This window comes from Artemia sp. Qi Xiang Cuo, chromosome 11, assembly GCF_049724085.1.
Source record: "Artemia sp. Qi Xiang Cuo chromosome 11, ASM4972408v1, whole genome shotgun sequence".
NCBI classification, from domain to species: Eukaryota; Metazoa; Arthropoda; class Branchiopoda; order Anostraca; family Artemiidae; genus Artemia; species Artemia sp. Qi Xiang Cuo.
Window position 1 is genome coordinate 18,844,563 of NC_142804.1, and position 23,606 is coordinate 18,868,168.

Consider the following 23,606-nt stretch of genomic DNA (forward strand, 5'->3'; position numbering starts at 1 on the left):
CCAATTTAGAGTTCTCCTGTACTTGGTCTTCTTGTTGCATACTTTTCAGTACATAGTTTGTCAGGTTGTAATGTCAAGAGATGTAGAAAGGAATTTTCTTTTCTGCTACTAAACCCCGCGCTTTCTCGGGTTGAGTGTATATTCTCTGCTAAGAAGATAAATAATGCAGAATACAAATTTTGGGAAATGGAACTACGTTTTGTAAGCTTCATCAGCGTTCAGAGGAGATTAGAAATAAAACCGTTTAATAGATTTGAGGTTTGGTAACTACTGAATTTTATAATGGTCATTAGCGGTTTTGAATTTATTTCAGTGAAACCGAAACTCAACATAAATGAATATTAAAAAATGTTTTTATTGCCAAACTGCATGAAATACATGAACTAGATAAAGAGGGATCATGTATGGGAGGGGGAGGGAGACTCCTCTCAATATGGTCGGTGACACAGTAAAACCGTAGTGGGACGCGTTGTCAATCTTCAAATTCAATCAGTGAGAAGCATAAGAGTATTAAGACCAGAGGATGATTGAAAGTAGATAAAAACACTAATTTGGCAACCACTGAAATCTCGACCTACCGAAACACCGTTTTCAGTCGTTAATTACAGGATTTTAACGACTCAATTTCTAAATTAGGTAAAAGGGTGAATAATATAAATAACGTTGTAAGATTGATCAAAATACTGACAGAGTATTTACTGCTACTTTTATCGCGTTTAATAATTAAAACGGCATTGCTAGCCTGAAACAATCAGTGGCTCCGTAAAAAGTTCAGCATTCACCAGCAACTCTTGGTTAGAACCAACTTTTTGGAGAACCGCAACTAGTCTAGCATCAGGGATCATCAGTTTGATGATGGATATAACGTTGAAAAGGATACTTTAACCACAGAAAATAAATATGTCAAGTTTAAGGACCAATTAGATGAAGATAAAGGGGTCGACATGCTCTATTATTTTCGCTGAAAACTTCTGTTATTGTTAAAATGCCATTTTCCATCAAAACAAACCCAAGTCGAATTGGATTTAGCAGCCAAACAGGTTACATTAACCTGTTTACCACATCATCACCTAACAACATTAAATTGGCAGTCGATTCCAGCCATAAAACAGATAATGCATACACTTAAATTGTTCACTTCCCTCCGACACGTTGCATTGGTAGGTTGTCTTTATTATCTATACAATTCCACTTGGCTATAAACATGATATTGAATCTCCAACTTGTTCTTATGACTTCTTATGTGTTATGACTTAAAATGTGTATTTTCTGTGGAGTTCGTGGATTTCCTCCTACTGAAAAAATATCCCTCTCACTAAATAATCTTTCTGGTACTAAGATGATACCATTTATAACTTCAAAACAACGGAATCGACAAGTTTAAAAGTGGGGTAGTGTCAAGTTCCTTGAGGTAAAATGGTTCACAAAACTAAGCGCGTGATTGTAACCGCTCTGAACATTTATGGTGCGTATTTGATTATCGTAGAAAGCACTCTAGAGTGTGCACACGAAGAAATACTTGTTGTGTGTATCAGGCTTGTTTGATATAATTGAATAATCCATTAGAGGCTCCTAACCTTAGCACTACTTGAATAAAAAGAAGTGAAGAAACTGCTAATAAATTCTAGATTTCATGAAAAAAAGGAACGTTAAGTTGTGATTATGCGAGCAATATGCTTGATGTTGAGCAGGATGTCCAGACATTATATATCAGCAAAACTGGAAAGGGTATATATATATATATATATATATATATATATATATATATATATATATATATATATATATATATATATATATATATATATATATATATATATGGGTTCTCATTGTCGGTTGTCTTCTAACTGCAGATAATTTGGGCCTTTTCTTGGTGTCATGACGTCACCCAGGTTCGATACCTGATACCCTGTGAAAACGAATTCTTTCTTAAAGTCCTGACCTATTTAGATTGTTTTTGTGGCCATTCATTGCTGTTCCTTGTTTTCCAACCGTATATTTCATTGTTCATTTTTGTTCATCTTTACCTCAGAAAGTTTTCTCCACGCCTTTTGCTTTAGCAGTTTAGATTCATATATCATCTCATTTAACTTCTTAATGCGTTATAGATAACAAATACGTCTTATCCAGTTTCAAACCATAGATTCTCAAAATTTTGTTACAATTTAATGCGATTCTCGCTGTTGTTTGTTCCGTGCCTTTTTCTTTAGCTAGTGCTATTCTCGCTTTCACTAGTTTTCTAATCACATTTATCTGTGCTTCATTTTCATCAATCAGTCACTTAAACATTTTATATGAACTTAAATTAGAATCAGCGCCTTTGTAAAATTATGTTTATCGTTATTGGACTTTTAAATTTTGCCTTCTCTTGTCTTTTGTCATTATGAATAACATAACATAATGATATATAGCAGTCAGTAAAACTATGCCTCCTCCAAATTTTTTTGGGCAATAGCACTCCTGGCCACATGTTTTGTAATATTGGTAAGATGAATTCCTACACTTTCAATTCATCATTAATTCTTAAGGTCTTGACGATGGAGACTTGTTATGTAGATCTATCCTTGGATTTATAATCTTCTGTGGGCTAAGTGAGATAAGCTATTTTTGGTTCTAATACTGATAAATGAGACGAGTAGTAATGCAAATGAGTCCTGCAAATCATCACTTACGATCGTTTCAAAATTTGTGGTGTGGAAGATCTTAATTTAATTTTGTGATATAGAGTCAGGGCTTCGTAATCGGTATGATATTCCGAAAAAATCTGGTCCCTGCCGGGTATTTTATTTATGCCCCTCCCCCGTTCCACGATATCCTTCATTCTAATTCGCTCCATCGCAGTTTTTTTACTGTTTAATACAGCGTGCTGATATTTAGCTTTTCTAAAAATGGAAAGTTAGTTACTCCTTTCTTTTCTCATTAAACGAAGAAAGATTTCTGAAATAAGCACCTACGCCTGCAATTCAGTAACCAAAAAGGAAAAATAGCCTACTCTTACTGTCCTATGTCCTATTCTTCCCTCTAAACTGAATTCTTTCAAAACAACTACCAAAAAATCTAAAACTGCTAAGCTTCAGCCTTGTCCTTGCACTTGCCCAAGCTTGGATATTTTTTGTGTCTTTATGATCTTTGCAGGTACAGAGCTAATTCAATGATATATGCTAATTAATTCAGCAGCCCTCATAATTTTATCCAATCATTATAAATGTCTGAATAAGATATGCATTGTGAAGAGTCCTCTACGAAAAATAAAGGTACTACATAACCCTCTTTCCTTTTTTTCTGCTTCTTTTTTTCTTTTTTTAGAAAATCTAGAACGTTGTTGTTAAGCTTTTGACTTGTGTAATTGTAAAGCCAATATATTCATTGCGAATGCTGGTTTTAATTAGCTGCCAATTCGGATCCTATTGTGAAATAGACGTCCCATGTTTTTAACCCTCCAGAGGATAAAGGAATTAATACAATCAGAATAACTGCACAAGTTTAGACATTCATTGGCTCTATAGTTTCTTTTTTGTAGATGATCAGTCCCAAAGAGCTTTCTTGTGGTTGACTGTGGCCCCTCCCCTCCTAAAATGGGTATCTACGTAAAAATGTTATGATTTAAACCTTCATGAAAATGTAATAACTTTCAGATATGTCAAGTGTAGAAAGCACGCCTGTACATCAACCAAAAGAAGTTGTTTCTGATCCTATTGTCGAACCTGTTAAACAGGTTGATGAAGAACCTCTTAAAGATGAAAATATAACGAAGCCAAATGATGACGAAGAGGTAATATTTATTATTATGCGCATACCTGTGAATACGGTATGGGAGATTCTCACTTAAACTTCCTCGGACACCCCCTCCCCCTTGCCTTTCAGAAAAGTAATGGACGCATACAGTTTTGACGTATTCGATTGCCTGTATGAAGGAGATATTGGATTGCCCAAGATTGTACTTTTCTCATATCTATCTAAAGCTAAGCGAAAAGCAGTTGTCATCTTTTGCTCCTGTAAAACGAATTATATGTCACTGGTGCCCCCATGGATGGATTCTAGTTTGTAAAGGATTTTGTTAAAAATTTAGTACTACCACTGCTATTACTATTAACAACCCAAATCAGCTCCAAGCTGTCTGAGGCCATCACACTGCGTACACTCCTCCTCCAGCCTATCTATTATAAATTTCACTATTTAGCCCTCCCATCATGTTCCAAGCTCCTTTCAATCCCTTCTTATGACTTCTTCCCATCACATTTGGCGAAAAGCAGTTGTCGTCTCCATATGGGGTGAGAAGAGGTAATACAAAACGATTATCTTTTCATCAATAATTAGTAAAAGGAAAACCTTATCACCAAGTAAGATAATATTTTTTTGTTTTAAATTTTTCAAAAATGGCTATGAAAACACCCTCTACATCTGCAAATAGAACAGAAATGGAATCACTGGGAAATAAGAAATCATTGAAAACAAGAAATTTTTTTCATTGAAAAGTATGAAAAAGAAAATAAGAATAAATGCATTTTATAATCGATATTCGTGCTGTAGCTAGATACGCAAATCGGTTTTAGTTTAGTCATAGAAGTTAGTAGGGAGGAGGGAGATAAGCTCCAGGAATCATTTAATTGTTTTAATGTTTTACTTCCAACATTTAAATCAAAACTCCACTATAGCTTTAAATTATTCTATTTGTAATTGAAACGCGTAATAAGGGCCGATAACGTCCTATTCCATGCGTTTTGGATTCACATACTAACGCATAAATGTAGAACTACCTCTGTATAGTATCAAAAAAGGACTGGGAAAAGCAGTTGTCGTCTCCATATGGGGTGGAAAAAGGTCATAAAGAAGGTTTTTAAAGAAATTGGAACTTCTTTGGGGGGGGGGGGGTAAAGAGTTAAGCCTTGGATTCATTGGCCTGGACGAGGAGTTTATATTCTATTCTATAAAATAATATAGTTTATATCCTATAAGCTTGTTCTTGTCTATGTATATTATCTATCTCATCTCTGTACCTATCTTACCCTGCTCTACATATCATTCATAGACTAAAGGGGTGTGACAAATTGAACATTAATCAAATTTGAATTATTAACTACTATTTGAAATTCATTAATTTATTTGCTTTTGAATTGTCAGAAGTTGTCTTACGCTATCCTGTAAAATCTACAACTTTATAACGCATCTAGCCCCATCGCCTTCCTATCATTAACTGGGACTAGTTTGGTCTCACTGCTTCCTCTCAATATATTAGGATGTCAACACAATGTCGTGCTCTTCTCCTGTCTGGCTTGGTCTTCCAGATCCTCTGCAATTTTGTCCCAGCCTCAATTCCATATTTGTTTAGTTCATAATTTAGTGCCTTCTCTTCTCCTCTTATTTCTTATTTTTGTCAGATCTGTCACCAGGGGCGTCCTCAGGCTCATTTTATTCTGGGGACGATCTTCATAAATTGTACCGAATCTCTACCTGATTTATGCCGAATTTTCTGCAGAAATAAAGAATTTTGCTATATTTCGGCCGATCTTGCAAAATTTCTGCCGAAATTTTCGCCTTCGGCGAAAATTTCGGTCTTCATTTCGGTCTTAATTTCGATCTTCATAAATAGTACCGAATCGCTACCTGATTTATGCCGAATTTTCTGCAGAAATCAAGAATTTTGCTAAATTTCGGCTGATTTTCCAAAATTTCGGCCGAAATTTTCACCTTCAGCGAAAATTTTACCAAATGCCAAAAAAGCTGGAGGAGCGGCGCTTCCCCCCCCCCCTCGGGACGCCTCTGTGTGTCACTCACTGTTTTCTTATACACAGCCCTTTGTTCCTCTACCAAGTCTAAAGCCTGCTCGGTAATATGCTTGTCTACTTTTCTTTCCTTCTCATTAAAATATTGGTTGCTATAGTAAGTAGAAAATTGTATTGCACTAAAAGCCCTAGGGCCGTAGCAATACATAATCAAAGAAGAAAATTCGCTTCCAAATGATTAACATTCCATAAACAAACATTAACCAAACAACATTACATAACATAAAAAAGAAAAGCACAAATCACAAAAATCTACTTTTGTGTTCCATTGCCAAACTGAGAAATCGTCCTACATTTTCAACGCTTGCAAAACATTCATCCCTCATTACATTCACCAGCCATCTCTCATCGAACCTACACTTTCCATGCACTTGATTTCTCAACTCACTCAATTCTACACACTCATGCATCACATGACCCGTACTCCCATCCATACTTCCACACATCAGGCCATCTTGCCCTCTCTTCCTCCTTAAATACTTCCTTCCTACCCTTGGTGACTATTCCCCCTTAACTCAATTATAAACTTCAATTTCTCTTTTTTTTTATCAAAAGTATTTTCTTTCTACAGATTCTACAGTTTAAATTTTCTGAAATTTAATTTTTTAAGTTGTAGCAGTCTATTACCATTTTCTTTGTCTTTTCCTCCATAAATCAGTCACAAATTTCAAAGTATTGACTTTTGCTAGGTAAAGCTAGATGTTGCTGATGTGTTTTTTCACTAGTACCCGTGTGAGTTTCCACCCATACTTCTACTACTACTAAACTCACTGTAGCACAAAGCCGCTTGAGGGCAACACAGCCACGCACTCTCCTGCTGGATCCAAATCTATTGTAACCTTTTTACATCCTCCCAAGAAGTTCCCAATTTCATTAAATCTTTCCTTGCGATATTCTCCCACCCCATTCTAAGACAAGCTGCTTTCTGTTTAGCCCTAGACTGTTGTCCGACGAGAACTATCTTTGGCAATCTATCATCCTTCATCCACAGAACGTGTCATCGTCATCTCAACCTTTCTCTCATTATAGCCCTAGAAAGCGAGATTGAACCACATTTTTTGTACAGCTTACTGTTCGAGATAAAGTCTCGAAATCTAGGTCTCGAAGGTCATAAACATCTAGCAAATCCTCCTCTGTTTTTCGGACCGTCCTCGCTTCAGAACCATACTTGACCACTGCTATCAGTGTAGCTTCTAATATTCTAATCTTGGTTGCGCGTATATTTCTGTAGCATATAGACGCACTCATTTCTTTTCGCTTGATATTATTTTTAGGCAACTTCTTCGATCACTTTTTGGAAAGTTGTAATATAAGTGTTGGTAAGTTATAAGGCAGGATTTTGACATCTCTTGTCTTATTTTGCTCTGCATCAGTGTTGGTTCTGGCCTCTTGCGCCCGGGCAGAATCTAGATTGTTTGATTGAAGTTATGATTCCTTCTATCTCTTTGTGTACCTGGGCGTTCAAGTACCACATTTCTGCCGGAGATCTCATCTACTTGCAGCTGTATATTATAAAATTTACCCCAGTGACTATTTTCTCAAGCCTTCTCAAGCACTTTTTAAGTCAAACATTCGTTTACACTTTCCCAGCATAAACAAACTAAGAAATTTGTTTATTCATGACGAGTGCTGCTCTCTGCCCGTCTAATCCATCCCTCCTACCTAAACAAATAAATGCGGTACTTTCCCATTATGTGGACACCTCGGCTATAGACAGTCGAATGAATGCAGTGATGGAGACTCGTAAAGCGGGTAATTGGTATCTAAATTGATCGAAGAGCGTAGTTTCTCATTGAATTTACAATGTTTAAACTGTTGTTTTTTGGGGTTTAGGGGGAGAAAAGGGTACCTAGGTTAGGTTACGTATTTAATATATGCAAATGTTTTACCCCCCACCCCCCTAATCGTGCAAATATATAGCTCAAATTTGTTTTTAAACTCATCCTATTTTGTTTTATTTCATTAGCATTAACTAAACTTGCCTTTTTATAGGGGTTCCACATAATGGGAAAGTACCATAAATGCTTTATTTACTAATTCCATGTTTCTTATCTCTGGGGATATCTTTCCAAAACTCGTAACAAATCCAGTTCAGAATATCTAAATTAATCATCTAAAATGTCAATGCATTAGTCGTCGTGCAATGTCATAAAGCTCAATTTCTAATTTTCCAGTCATATAAATAATTGAAAAAATTTGGGCCTCACGAAAAGCAAACAGTCTCGCAAGTGGCGGTTCTGGCCTCTCTTAAGTCTGGGGCAAAATATTGACTAACATCCCCCCTCCTCTGTCTTTAAAAGTTTTCAGAACAAATTTTAGCAATGTTTACATTTATTAACAAAATTGTCCATTTGTTGGAATCTGACTTTTCTTACTTTAGCCTCTGCAAAATTATTATCTTTTATTTTCAATGAATAGTGATGAAGATATGGGAGAAATGAAAATTTCGGATTCATTGGCTTTTTAATAAAATACAAAATTAAAAAAATTGCAAAATGATTGTAACCTATTATGATCATTTATTTGAAATCACCTACAACATACCTCTGGGTTCCACCGAGGCAGAGCAGGGACTGACAGCAAGCCTATACAAAGCATTTGATCTGGCTGACAACCAGATAGCAAGAAGTACCCGGGGACCTCCCGTTGAATTTAGGCTTTTTACAAGCCTAGGCCCGTGTTGCTCACTCCATGGTTTCAACGCCTTGTGATTTACTCCTATCAACAGTCGACGTCCTGCACAAGGCATCTCTGATCTCTTATTTCTGAATATGTATTCATTTTAATCTACACATATTTTACTACGACGGGAGGTCGTAGTAACCAACAATTAAATATCATAGCAAAGAGGGGGTTAAATAGCCGCAAAAAGCATATCAAAATAAACAAAACTGAGGAAGAATAATCCATTCCTGAAAATTAAGTTTTTGCTGTACTGTTGAATAGGTTTAATATCCTTGAGGGGTGGCACTCTCGAATGTCACTGTATAACATTGTGTGTGTAGTCGTGGTTTTGGTCTGATGAGCTCATTACAGGACGCTCTGACGCTGCTCTGAGGGGATGTTTGCAGCTGTCTTCTGGAGATGAGGATTTAAATGGGACTAGTGGTATAGTGGAAACTCACAAAACTGGAACAGTCCCAGCATTTGACACTCGGTATATCGTTGTTGGGATATTTTGCTAAAGACTAGCTCTACCAATTGGCTTGCTCTAATGTAATACAAGCTGAAGAAAGTTTTAATTTAAGTTTTATTTTCAAAATAAAAGATTATCTTTCACTTGTGAGAGGTTGTTTGATGCATAGAAGAAAAAACAATGTGCAAAACAAAAAGGTCTTCATGTAATCTTTTTCAGTCCTCTTTTTCTTTGGAGGTTTGTTACAGTGAACGCTGGACCCCAATTTGTATAGGTTTACGCGGATCTGAGCTATAGGATACTATTGGAGCCTTTGTTCCTGGAAGGGGGGGGGGGTGGTTAAAAACGTGAAAGATCTTTTTTATGCTAAAACTTTATCGTGGAAGCTGATTTCTCCGTTTGCAGTATGCCAAATTATTATTTAATTTCTACTTTTATTGCCCACTAAGAACTACTTTACAATTGCAAAATAAAGAAAACTCTGGTTTTCCGTACATAGTTGTGCAAAAAAATTGGCATCCTTTTCTATTTTGTATTATTAAACTTTGCAGTTGCTAAGACCGTATTCAGTGAGAACGTTATTTCTTTATTCTTTATATCCTTATTTCTGGGAAAAAGGGCAAGAATAGTTCACACTTGGTTGGCGGGATTATTATAAAAATATAACTTGCAATGAAGAATAGAGGAGATTATAGAGAAAAAATAGTCTGGTTTGAAACTGTTAAGGGAAGTAAAAACAACACCAATGGTATCCTTTGTTAGAGGGAAGATGTATATCAGTAAGTCCATGTTTACCACAATATCACTGAAGATACATAACATTTTTTTCATTTGCGGAAACAGCAAAATTTCAGAGGTGATTGGGTATCGAGTGAAAACAATCAGTCTGGGTCTCAAGGGAAACAATATCACCAACCTTATCTAGAGACTTAGCTGGATTAGACTGTGGCCCCTAGTTCAATGGAAATATAAATTACCATCAAATAGATATACTGTTTGATGGTGTCTGATTAAGACGTTTAGACCAGGGTTGCCGTATCAAGGGATCTACTACTGGTTTCAGCAATTCTTTGCTCCACTCTTTTTGGGCCTTTTCTCTCTTCTCAGTTGGGGTCCTTTGCTTTTTATTGCTACAATTATTTTTTCTAATTCTTCATTTATATGGTATTCTGTATCGTGGTCTTAATAGTGTGTTGTAAACATTTATGGGCTAAATCATAGATGATTTGACCGAAATGGATTATAGACTACGAAAAAAACCACTGCAGAAAAACTTTTACAAAATGTAACCGGAATGCTATAAATTTTTGCTATTTTCTTGATTGTGATACTTTATTTTAATTTTCGACCAAAGGAATGTAAAAGAAACTAGAAATTTGCTGATTTATTAGTAATGCATATGTGTAATTCTTGACCTTTTTTAGACGATATTGTATAAAAGTAAGTTAAAACCGTACGAGAGTAAGGAAAAGCCAGTCCCCTCGTAAAAAGAAGATTGAAACCAAATTTATGGCCAAGCCCCTCCATAAGGCCCTTAAGGACGGTGCTATTGGTGCGTAGCTGATCCTTCTTATCATCGTTTCCAAATGAATCTTCCAGGCCCCTCATAAAAAAAAAGATTGAAACCAAAGTTATGGTTAAGGCCTTTAAGAACGGTGCTATTGGCGTGTAGTCGATCTTTCTTATCATTGTTTCCAAATGAATCTTCCAAGCCCCTCATAAAAAAAAAGATTGAAACCAAAGTTAAGGTTAATGCCTTTAAGGACGGTGCTATTGGTGTGTAGTTGATCCTTCTTATCGTTGTTTCCAAATAAATCTTCCAGGCCCCTCGTTCAAAAGCAAAGAAAGCAAGTAGATCATCTAAGGCTAAGCAAGCATCAAAGGATAAGACTGAGGCCAGGTCTGAGCCACTTGTAGAGCCCGTGCGTGTTGAAGAAATTCCTGCAGTTACTGGAAAAGTAGATGAGCCAGTCACCAAGGAAGCTACGACTGCAGTTCCTTCTTTGGTTGAAGACAAAGCACCTAGTAGACCTAGCGAAGTTATTAATAGCGACAAACCTGAATTAACTGAGGCAGTGGACGACTCGAAAGGCAAGTGTATAAGTTTGATTTGGCAGGTTTATGTAACAAAATTTGTAATTTTGAGCTAGGTAAGTACCTGGTCCAGATTCACTGAATGTTTAATAAGACGACTGAATGTTTAATATGGGACAGATTTTAGTTGAACTTATTAAGTTATACTTGCATGATGTTATAAAAAATGAACTTCCTAGTTCTTTCGGAGCTCGGTCAAGCAGGAGCATGAAACAGAAGCAAACAGAATATTGGTGCTTATCTTCGGTGTCTTAACGTCGTAATGAGTTTTTAGTAGCGTTGACTGGACAAACCAGGGGTGTCGCAAGTCTTCCAGGTGTCAAATGTGGTGATTTCGTAGCTGTAGCTTTGCGCCTATACCAAAAAGGGTTTATTGTTGTATTGCGTTTTTGAACTGGTACCAATTATATCGCCGCAATGAAGGCACTGAAATTCTTTTTCGATTTGTCTCCAAAATATAAAAAAAGAAATCTGGGTGTTCATAGGTCTGACCTATTGGGAGAGGGGTCAGAGTATTTTCCCCCGATAGTTAAAATCTGGCAAGTAAGTCGCCCGATTAGTATAATACTTGGAATCGCAAGTTAAGAATTCTCCATCTCCTTTCTCTTTCTTTTATTTTTTCTTTATATCTAATAGTAAAGTAACCGTTCTGAGAAAGAGCTCTCTCGTTTTAAAAGAGGCTGCTATGACACGGAGTTGTCGTGGGGGTGCTTCAGCCTTTTAAGCCTCCCTCCGTATGTATAACCTACTGTTGGTGTATTATAAACTTTTTACTGATTATCTCAGTGAAAAAGTTCTAAATGAAGATGCTCCAATTAAGAGAAGATAGATAGCTATCGCTTTATAGTATCTTACTTGTTTACTGCAATTAGGAAAGAAACAGAGTGAAAACAATTCATTGTGCTCAGTTGCCTTTTGGTTCCGAGCAGCTAGTGTCCTCCATTTTAATACTGAGTACCTGTAATTGTTACTGTACATTTTAATAGTAACTACATTTTCTTTGTCTTTTCTCATTTTTATTTAATTTCTTTTTTTTCATTGATCGGACAAGACAACTCTACCGTTTTATGACTTGCGAAGCTCTGAGAACGGACCTGGAATATCAGTTCAAATACCTACTGGTCTCACCTGTATTTCTGATTTAATATTTTGGGATTTTTCTTAGTCTTCAAACAGCATATATAGACACCATTCCTTATTGTTACGGCTGATTTTTTTTTAGACTTAGGTTGACAAGGAAGTATAGACATATTTATACGGAAATAGGTGGGGGATGAGATAAAATGTGTAGGATCCTGTGGCTTAGGTTAGCGATAGACAACCTGTCAATCGATAGCCAATCAGACCCCCCCTTCTGGGTACGGCCTTACCTATAGCTATTAATTTTGCTAAAGCTTGACCAGATTCAAGACAATAGGCGTTTTTAGTATCTGCACCTTTTCTCTATTCTGAGATAAAGATGGCTTCTTACGTAACTTTTCGCGCTAAATCGATTGTCAAACAGTTCGTGGTAACGAACTGTAAGTAAGGAGCGACCCGGCTCAATGGTAACCGAAACTCTAGAAAACGGGTTTTTGATACCAATAGATATATCAAAAGAATCAGATTTCAATGCTGATTTCAAATATATAACTTTCATCAAGTTTAGAGCTACCCATCAAAAGTTACGCGCCTGAGAAAATTTGGCTGATTTTCAAAAAAAGGGGGAAAGACCCCTAAAAGTTATAGAACCTTAATGAAAATCACACCATCATATTCAGCGTATCAGAGAACCCTACTGTAGAGGTTTTAAGCTCCTATCTACAAAAATGTGGAATTTTGTATTTTTTGCCAGATGACACGAGTGTGTGTTAATTTGTTTTTTTGTTTTTTTGTGTTTTTTTTCCCCAGGGGTAATCGTATTGACCCAGTGGTCCTACAATATCGTGAGAGTGCTCATTGTAACGGGAATTAAAAGTTCTAGTGCCCTTTTTAAGTGACCAAAAAAATCGAGGGCAACTAGGCACCCTCCCACGCTCATTTTTTTCCCAAAGTCACCCGATCAAAATTTTGAGATAGCCATTTTGTTCAGCATGGTCGGAAATATGATAAAAATGTCTTTTAGGATGACTTGATACCCCAAAGTCTCCAGGGGGAGGGCTGAAAGTTATGAACTTTACTCAATGTTAACATATAGGATTGGTTATTGGGACGTATACAGACTTTTTCAGAGGAGATTTTTTCTGGTAGGTGGGGGAAGGAGAGGGTCGGGGGCTATATGGAAGGAACCTTCCATGAAGGAAGTTTTCATGGGGGAAGGGACAGTGCTATGAAGGCGGCGCCGGATTTCCCAGCATTATTAAAGAAAAAGATCAGGAATTAAATAAAAAAAAAACAAGTTTTTCAACTGATCAACTGACTGTGATTAAGAGGTCATTTTTAAAGAACTGGAAAAAAAATTCAAACTATAGTTTAAAGATCAGGGTATTGACTAGGGGGCGAACCCCCTAATATACGTGTTAAAAATTTATGAATATAGAAGTTCGTTACGTAAGTTAATTCTAAGTTACGTATATTTATTACTAATAAAAACGTTCGTAAATAAAATTAAACAAGTTTCGAGAAAGCCATTTAACCAAATAATATGAAATTTTGTTTTAATTATTCATGTACGGTGAGCCAAAATCAAAACCTGCATTAATTCAAAAACGTTCAAAAATTAAATAAAAAAACAAGTTTTTTTAACTGAAAATAAGGAGCGACATTAAAACTTAAAACGAAAAGAAAGGGGTCTGTATATGACAGGGACTGTCCTCAACACATCGATCTTTGCTATATATTTTGTTTGTTTCACTCAAATTTATCCTTGAAAACAATAAAAACTTTAGCGTAATGAGTGAGCTCGTGAGAAGGTAAAATTCCCCTTTATGAACAGAATAATTTCTGGCCATTTTCCGTTTTAATGTCGCTCCTTACTTTCAGTTAAAAAAACTTGTTTTTTTAATTTAATTATATACAGAGTTACTTTATCATCTATGATTACATAGATAGGCTGTTCAACTTCACAGTGCGTCTGTTGTTCTCATCTGACTTTCAAATTCTAAAGATTGTATCTGAGGCAGATGCACCAATTTGGGATTGGACAGCCGAAATATGATTTTAGCATGCTCTATTGCAACCCTTCGCTTAAGGCTTCCATTTCTCTAAAACAAAATACTCCATTCTTCAGTAAAAAGTACTGACAGAGAAGAAAAGATAATCAGAGGCAACGCTGTAGCGTTGCCTATAGTAAAGGCCATACGGCTCCAATGTTTTATTATTTATTATTATTTATTATTTTTTTCCCCAGAGGCACTTCATATGGAGGGGGTTGTCGTAGAAACTTCAAAGGGGGATCATTCGATTGGAAATCGAGAATTCTAGTGCCCTTTTTAATAGCCGAAAATGGTTGGAGGGCAACTAGCCCTCCCCCCCATGCCCCGCATTCCCCCGAACACATCCAACCAAAATTTTGAGATAGCCATTTTGTTCGGCATAAATGATTTCCAGATAGAAAATATATTTTTGAGGTGGATACTCCCCCACAACCCTCAGGGCAAGGGTTTTAAGTTATGCCCTGGGGGCATATAAGGTTTTTATAGAAAGCGTTGTCCCAGAAACTTCAATACATGCTCATTCGATTGGAAATTAAAGAGCTAGTGCCCTTTTTAAGAGTCAAAAATGATTGGAGGGCAACTAGACTCCCCCCATGCCCATCATCCCCCCGAAAACATCCAACCAAAATTTTGAGATAGCTATTTTGTTCAGCATTGTTGATTTCCAAATAGAAAATATATTTTTGAGGAGGATACTCCCCCACAACCCTCAGGGAAAGGGTTTTCAGTCATGTCCCGGGTGCATATAAGGTTTTTATAGAAGGTGCTGTCCCAGAAGCTTCAAAACATGCTCATTCGATTGGAAATTAAAGGGCTAGTGCCCTTTTTAATAGTTGAAAGTTATTGGAGTGTAACTAGCCCCTTCTCCCCCCCCCCCCACGCCCATCATTTCCCCAAGCACATCCAATCAAAATTTTCATATAGCCATTTTGTTCAGCATAGTTGATTTCCAGATAAAATGTATTTTTGAGGAGGACACTCCCCCAGAACCTTCAGGGCAAGGGTTTTAAGATATGCCCTGGGGGCATATAAGGTTTTTATAGAAGGCGTTGTCGTATAAACTTCAAAAAATGCTCATTCGATTGGAAATTCAAAGGGATAGTGCCCTTTTTAATAGTCGAAAGTGATTGGAGGGCAACTAGCCCCCCCCCACGCCCATCATTTCCCAAAACACATCCAATCAAACTTTTGAGATACCCATTTTTGTTCAGCGTAGTTGATTTCCAGATTGAAAATATATTTTTGAGGAGGACACTCCCCCACAACCCTCAGGGCAAGGGTTTTAAGTTATGCCCTGAGGGCTTATAAGGTCATTATAGAAGGCGTTGTCGTAGAAACTTCAAAACAGGCTCTTTCGATTGGAAATTAAAGGGCTAGTGCCCTTTTTAATAGTCGAAAGTGATTGGAGGGCAACTACCCCCCCCCCCTCCGCGCCCATCATTTCCCAAAACACATCCAATAAAACTTTTGAGATAGCCATTTTGTTCAGTGTAGTTGATTTCCCGATAGAAAATATGTTTTTGTGGAGGACGCTCCCCCACAACCCTCAGGGCAAGAGTTTTAAGTTATGCCCTGGGGGCATTTAAGGTTTTTATAGAAGGCGTTGTCGTAGAACTTCAAAACAGGCACATTTAATTGGAAATTCAAAGGGCTAGTGCCCTTTTTAATAGTCGAAAGTGATTGGAGGGCAACTAGCCCCCCCCTCCCACACCCATCATTCCCCCAAACACATTCAATCAAAATTTTGAGATAGCCATTTTGTTCAGCGTAGTTGATTTCCAGATAGAAAATATGTTTTTGAGGAGGACAATCCCCCACAACCCTCAGGGCAAGGGTTTTAAGTTATGCCCTGGGGGCATATAAGGTTTTTTATAGAAGGCGGTGTCGTAGAAACTTCAAAAATGGCTCATTGATTGGAAATTCCGAGGGATAGTGCCCTTTGTAATAGTCGAAAGTGATTTGAAAGCAACTAACCCCCCTCTCACGCCCACCTTTCCCCCAAACACATCCAATCAAAATTTTAAGACAGCCATTTTATTAAACATAGTTTTAAGTTCTGGAAATTAGGTCTTTGAGGATTACAACTCCTCCAAAGCCCTCAGGGCAAGGGTTGTAATTTAAGGATTCTCCAAATCCTTCATATTATTTCTTATGGAAGGGATGCTCGTATAAACTTTAGAGAGGGCTCATTTGATTGAAAATTGAAAGTTCTTGTTCACTTTTTAAGAGTCAAAAGAGATTGAAGAGCGACTAGCCCCTCTCCCTCCTCCACGCCCTAAATGCATAAGATAAAAATTTTGAGATACATATTTTGTTAAAATAGTTCAAAGTTCTGATAACAAAAAAACTCCGGGGTCGAAACAGCCCACCAGGGCCCAGGGGTAGGCGTTGTAAGTTATTTCCTGGGGCATAACTTATTAAGGGGGGTTTATAACTTATGGGAAGGGGTTTTGTATGGTAAGAACTCATAGGAAATCTATTATAATTATCCAATTATAAGGTTAAAATACATACTCTGTGATAGATGTAAAATTGCTTTGGCACACAAATTCCTATTAAGGTCAATTCCAAACAGTCGTTATTCCTTTGCGTCAGCAAGTGAAATGGTCTAAACCCCCTTATTGGAACTATTTTTTCAATCCATTCATTGTTGTCAGTCGCTGTCCACAAGTTATGCAAGCTGTCTATTGTTCATATATAAGGTTTTTATCAAAGAGGTAATCGTATAGACTTTGAAAAAAGCCTCATTTGATTTAAATTGAAAGTTCTAGATCCGTTTTTAAAGTCAAGAATAATCGGACAGTAAGCACCCCCTCCCCATGCCATAAAAACTTGAAACTTTTTGCAATCAAACACGAAATAAAATTAATTTAAAAAAATTCCGAAAAATAATTTTTTCAAAGAAAAGTAAAGTCCATTTTAAACTTAAGCTCAGAATATAAAAATACCTGTTAAAATTCAAACTCAAAACGACCAGAAATTACTATTAAAGAATAAATGAAACCCAAAACGAACAAAAATTAGACAAGCAATCATAGGAAAAAACATACAACAAGTAATAATTTAAATGAATAAATAGATCTTAAAGCGATTAATGCTTAGATTGAGTAATTAAAATCAAGCTTAAAACGAAAACAAATATTCTGCTATTAAAGTATAAATGAAACTTAAAACAAACAGAAATTAAATAAACAATCAATGCAAACAAACATACAATAGATATTCTTGTAAATGAATAAATTAATATTAAAACGAATGGAACTTAAATTAGATATGTAAATCAAGCTTGAATCGAAGAAAAATAACTACAAACAAGAGTTTGGGTATCGTCTCACTGCAGAAGCTTAAAACCTACTGCGTCATTGGCGCTTTACTGAAAACAAATTATATTACAAATGTTTCCTTTTGTACTTAATACTGAAAATAAATAATAAAATTACAGTAGAATTTTTAAGTGATGAGTTTTTAGCAACTAATATCATTATGCATAAAATATTCAGTTTAATTGGTTAGTTCTTTTCAAGACTGGTCAAGACAAAGATAGTTTCACTACAAGCAAAATTTGGATACTGCACCCTTCTTTAACTGTAAAAATCTAAGGCCTTCTGACTCATTGGTGCTTCACTGAAAACGAGTTACTCGTATATTAAAAATTTGTTATTTTTTAGTTTTTGAAGTATTGAAAAGGAAACTAAAAATTACAGTGAAAAAAAAAAATCTGGAACTGATGGATCTTTCAACAATTAATATCATTATATATCTAATATTCAATTTGATTTTGTTTATACTTTCCAAGACTGTTCAAGACTCGTGTAGTTTTGTCATTTTTTTTTAACTCTGCCATTTTTTGTAACTAATCGTATTAGTTTGTTATGAAAACATTCTATGGCTTCTAGACATTTCTATTTGAGCGGAAAACTGCACCTCAAACTATGTGGAACATGCATTTTCTTGCATAAAACACCAAAATATAATAAAATTTCAAGTTTTGGAGTGTTCCATCCCTCGCAAGCAAGTGCCATTGGTATTTTTGAATCCGCATGGTCGATTTAGGGGGTAGAGGGTAGGCTAATTCTCGTAGCAGCCCCATTCCGTCGTGGTATAGTTCACATTTTCAACACCTGGCGTCCGGACTATCATATAATCTATTAAGCATACAACTACCCCAAATCAGTATCAATAAATAAATGAAACCCAAGACAAAAAAAAATTGAAATAAATTTTAAATTAAAACTCAAAACGAGCATAAATTAATGTGAGTAGGGTTCAAAACCCCTTTGCTTTGTAAAAACAAGAACACAATTTGTACTTGACTGAAAAAAAAAATTCAAATGAGTTTACGGAAAAAAAATGGGAGGTGTCAATTTAATATACATATTCTGATATTTATTCCCTAGAATCTTCATTAATTTTTATTTCTTAAAGTTACAAAAGTGAAAATATTTCAAAGAATTGTTTTCAGTAAAGCGCCAGTGACGCAGTAGGTTTTAGGCTTCTGCAGTGAGACGATACCCAAACTCTTGTTTTTAGTTATTTTTATTCGATTCAAACTTGATTTGCATATTCAATTTAAGTTTCACTCGTTTTAAGATTTATTTATTTATTTACATTAATATATATTGTATGTTTGTTCGCATTGATTGTTTATTTAATTTCTGTTAGTTTAAAGTTTCATTTTTACTTTAATAGCAGTCTATCAGTTTTAGTTTTGAGCTTAATTTTTATATTAAGTATAAGAATTATTCGACTTAAAATATAATTATTCATTCATATTACAAAAAGCTGTATGTTTTTTGATATTACTGCTCATTTAATTTTTGTTCATCACGGGTTTCCTTCCTTCGTTAACAGTTATTTCAGGCAGTGTTTTTTCGTAATTTTAACATGCATTCGCATCTCCAGAGCATTATTATTTAAAGGCCTTCACAATTCACCGTAAATAATGTTATTGGTAAAGTTTTTTTTTAATTAATCTCTTAAATCAATCCATTATTTTTTATGCTGTTCAATGACGTTGCGGCTATTAAAATGATATTATTTTTTATGCTTAAGTTCAAAAATAATTCTATTTGTATATAGAAAGTTACTGAGATCACAGCAGGTATAAGACTATGAAAAGCATTATAGATTAGTTTGTTGTTGTCAGGCTGCCTACTCACTTTTGACTCCTAAGTCAATATTCTTTTTTTATGCCTGGCTTTTATGTTTTCAGTAAAGCGCTAGTTTCCTATAATAATGAAAAAAAGAAGAAGGAAAAGAAGAAAGAAAGGCCAAACTACGAACTTTATTTGAAGGGAAAGGTCAAAGGCTGGTCCGTATTTGTGTCCTATATGTGTGGAGGTTTCAATGAAAGTGTCATTTAATAAAAAAAAAGTTTTTTTTAACTGAAACAAGGAGCGGCATTAAAACTCAAAACGAACAGAAATTGCTCCGTATATGAAAGGGGCTGTCCCCTCCTCAACGCCTCACTCTTTACGCTAAAGTTTTTTACGCTAGAGTTGTGAAAAAGAGTCTAACTTTAGCGTAAAGAGCGAGGCGTGAGGAGGGGATAGCCCCTTTCGTATAAGGAACAATTTTTGTCCGTTTTAGGTTTTAATGTCGCTCCTTACTTTCAATTAAAAAAAAAACTTGTTTTTTTTATTTAATTTCTAAACGTTTTTGAATTAATACAGGTTTTGATTTTGGCTCACCGTACATGAATAATTAAAACGAAATTTGCATGTTAATTTCACTTTTTTTTTGGTTAAATGGCTTTCTCGAAAGTTGTTTAATTTTATTTATGAACGTTTTTATTAGTAATAGATATTACGAATTAACTTACATTACGAACTTCTATATTCATATATTTTTGATATGTACGTTAGGGGGTTCGCCCCATAGTCAATACCTCGCTCTTTACGCTAAAGTTCGAATTTTGTTCCAATTCTTTAAAAATGACCCCTTAATCACAAAGGCTGTTAATTAGAATAAATAGCTCTTATGAAAGTACCAAAAAATATTTATCGTAAAGAGCAAGGTTTTGAATAGGGGGCGAATCCAATCATATACGTGATAATATCTTGAAAAAAACGTTGCGTCTCTCGTTACATACGTACTGCAATACGCACATACGTATTGAAAAGATTGCCGTACTGTAACCTTCTCAAGACATCAACTCTTGATAAATTTTGTCTTTGTTAGGAGGATTCTAATGATTCTGAAGCTTATTATCGTTTCTTATAGAAGGCGTTGATTAGATTTGTTATCGTTCAGTGTTTGGCAATAACAAAACTGACAAAACTTGCCTTCATCGTAGGTGTGGAATTAATTGGAGCTAACAATTCAAAGAACCGTCAGGAGAATTAAGCACAATGGAAACGCTGCTGCAAACGGATTTTTGTTCTATTAAATTAAAGGTTTTTGTACCCTGATATCCCTGATATATTCTGAAAATCATAAAAATATTATTTTGACTGAACTCCCAAGTTTTTGTTAATGTACTGAGAGATACCGCCGGTTGACAGTGAAAGTCTCATTTTTATTCTCTTTCAAATCTTTCAAAAGAGTAGAATTATTTTATTAAACTGGATGTTAATGTCCAATATGTTAGATTTATAGGGGGTAGATTTATAGGGGCTTCCCTCCTGCGTTGTGACTTGTGATGGACTTCTTAAAAAGGCTATGAATAGGAATAAGAAGATAAGTCTGCTAACCAAGATTAGAATATTGGAAGCTACAATGATTACAATGGTCAAGTACGGTTCTGAAGCGTGGGCACTCCGACAAACGGAGGAGGGTTTACTAGATGTTTTCGAGAGAAATTGCCCATGGATTGTTTTGGGTACCCGACGGACTGACCGTATCTCAAACAGTGTGCTCTACGAAAAATGTGGTCCAAATCCGCTTTTTAGGGGTATAATGAGAGAAAGGATGAGATGGCTAGGACATGTTCTGCGGATGACAGATTGTAAAAGATTGTGCTTGTCAGCCAACCGTCTAGGGTCGAAGGAAAAGCAGATCGTTCCCGAATGGGGTGGGAGGGTGTCGTAAAGAAAGATTTAAGGGAAATGGGTATCTCTTGGGAGGGTTTGAGGAGGGAGGCTTTGAACTGATTGGGATGAAAGAGGAGTGTGCATAGCTGTATTGGCCTCAGGTGGCATAGTGCTGCGGTGAGTTATTAGTAGTAGTAGTATTCAATGTGTTAAAACAAAATGTACAAATAAAACACGCAAAAAAACACAAAAGCAATCCTGTTATTGCTGAAATAGGACTGGTCCAATATATACAGGCCTAGTTTGAGAGTTGATGGTTTTTTTCTTCTTCTTTTTTCGGAATACTACATTTCTCCTTTTTTTTAATACTACATCTCCTTTTTTTTTAATACTTCTCCTTTTTTTTAATACTACATCTCCTTTTTTTTAATACTTCTCCTTTTTTTAATACTACATTTCTAAGAATCTAAGTGAAAACTGCACCCAAATCAAGATTTGATACTGCCGCCCTGAGTAGGAAAAATTATCAAATCGCTTTTGTCTTGGTCTAAAAAACTATTCTAACATAAGAAATAAAGTATGTATATACAATAATAAAAAATTCGTTCAGTTTTCTTCCGGTTCGCAAAATATCTTGTACGTTTTCCCCCTTAGACCCGCAGCTCTTATCTAGTTAGAAAATTCAGCATTGCTGACCCCATCATAAGTGAGGAAAAGCAAATTCGTGCTTATAATTCCTGTTTGACGAAGTTAAACCATCATTGGTCGTCGGTACTGGCCCAGTAGTTAAGATGTATGTGTTGTATGTGTTACGGGTTTTTTAAGTGTTTGTTTTCGCGCTTGGTGTATTGATAGTTATTTTTAGTTCTTTAGTGGATTATTCTAGTCTAATTTCTTTTTGTTTTTGTTTTTCCAGATGTGTGGCAAGAAACTAAAACTCTGAAGAAAAAGAAGAAGGTTCGTCGCGATTAAATTTTGACGTTTGAATACTTGAGAAGCTCTAAAGTGATACATTTATGGTTGTATTGCCCTTAAATCAGGTAACTTCCAGTGGCCTCTTGGTGCCTGAGATAAGGAGCCATCTGTTATAAAAGAAATTGACATACTATTTTTCTACATTTGGGTTTATAGGGTTTGAGTGAGTGCTTTGTATGCGTGTGTACTTAGTGTTAGATAAGTGAACATATCCATTCCGGATTTTTTTTTTTTTTTTTTTTTTTTTTTTTTTTTTTTTGGTGCTAGTTAGTCAGGGAGTTTTATTTAGTTTGCTCTATTATATTATTGTTATTTAGTTTGTTTACTTCCTAACCTCCTTAGACTAAGATGTAAAAATTATGGATGCCTCTTCGACTTCACAAAAGATTAGGGAAAACTCAAAGACCGGAAGCTCAAATTAGTCTGTATTCTATCCAATGTTTCCAAGCAAAATGATAGAGCTGTTTTTGCTGTTTGAGCTTCATTTGTATCGCCCAAAGACCTTATATTACTAGATGGGTAAATTGCTTGGGGGTAAAATTGTGGGTGCTGTACACCACTTTTCTGTGGGTGTAAAATTGCTTGTTGAAATTTGAGATGATGTGCATTTACCAAGGCTAGGGTATAAATGATTGGCAATATTCCAATTTTTATCTGTTCTCTTATCCTCCTCTATATATACGCCCATTAAAAAAAAGACGAATGGAGATCGCTCAATACCATGTTACTTGGTGTATACAGTATACTAAGGTCTTTGATACTGCCATACTGCTTCTGATGCTACTTGTTTCAAATTCTTTATGAGCCTTATTAATGTGCCCAGGGCACGGTTCCTTTCCATTTCCTCTCTTTTTAGCAGGGGCATATATATATATATATATATATATATATATATATATATATATATATATATATATATATATATATATATATAAATATACATATATATATATAAATATACATATATATATATATATATATATATATATATATATATATATATATATATATATATATATATATATATATATATATAAATATATATATATATATATGTATATATATGTAAAACTCCGTTTACAATGTTTTCATGACATATCAATAAGAACAGGGTTTGAGGGCGGGGTCCCCTTTGTCCTATTTGGTTTGTAAACTACTGATCTGATATGTTTTGTTATCTATTTTTATTTTCTAAAGTTTATTTCCTATTAATAGGACATAATAATAGTAAAATACGTCTATTTATCTATCAGCATTTGGTGATCGACATATCACCAAATGCTCCAGATCATCTGGGTTTTTGTTCATTGGCTTGACTGAGTCGTTTTTAAATAAAGTAATTCAAGCAATTTATTTGTTTTTATGCCACTTTTTCTGGAGTAGACGGTATGTATATTTTTCAAATTATTAAATATTTACTGCATTTAATGTGGACCTTTTGACCGAAATTATGTTAAGAAAGCATCTGTGCCTTAAATGTACCAACTATATGTTGTGTTGTTTAAAAAGACCT

General features: G+C 35.4%; 1 protein-coding gene across 1 annotated transcript in view; it reads left to right on the forward strand.

The window, feature by feature from the left end:
- LOC148946728 (uncharacterized) overlaps positions 1-22,949 on the forward strand; it is a 43,829-nt gene extending 20,880 nt beyond the window's left edge. Inside the window, exons 4-6 of the mRNA XM_089097099.1 lie at positions 3,636-3,772; positions 10,743-11,010; positions 22,035-22,949. Of these exons, the coding sequence (XP_088953225.1) occupies positions 3,636-3,772; positions 10,743-11,010; positions 22,035-22,090 (461 nt within the window). The 3' untranslated portion in view covers positions 22,091-22,949. The remainder of the gene's footprint in view (positions 1-3,635; positions 3,773-10,742; positions 11,011-22,034) is intronic.
- The last annotated feature ends 657 nt before the right edge of the window (positions 22,950-23,606 follow it).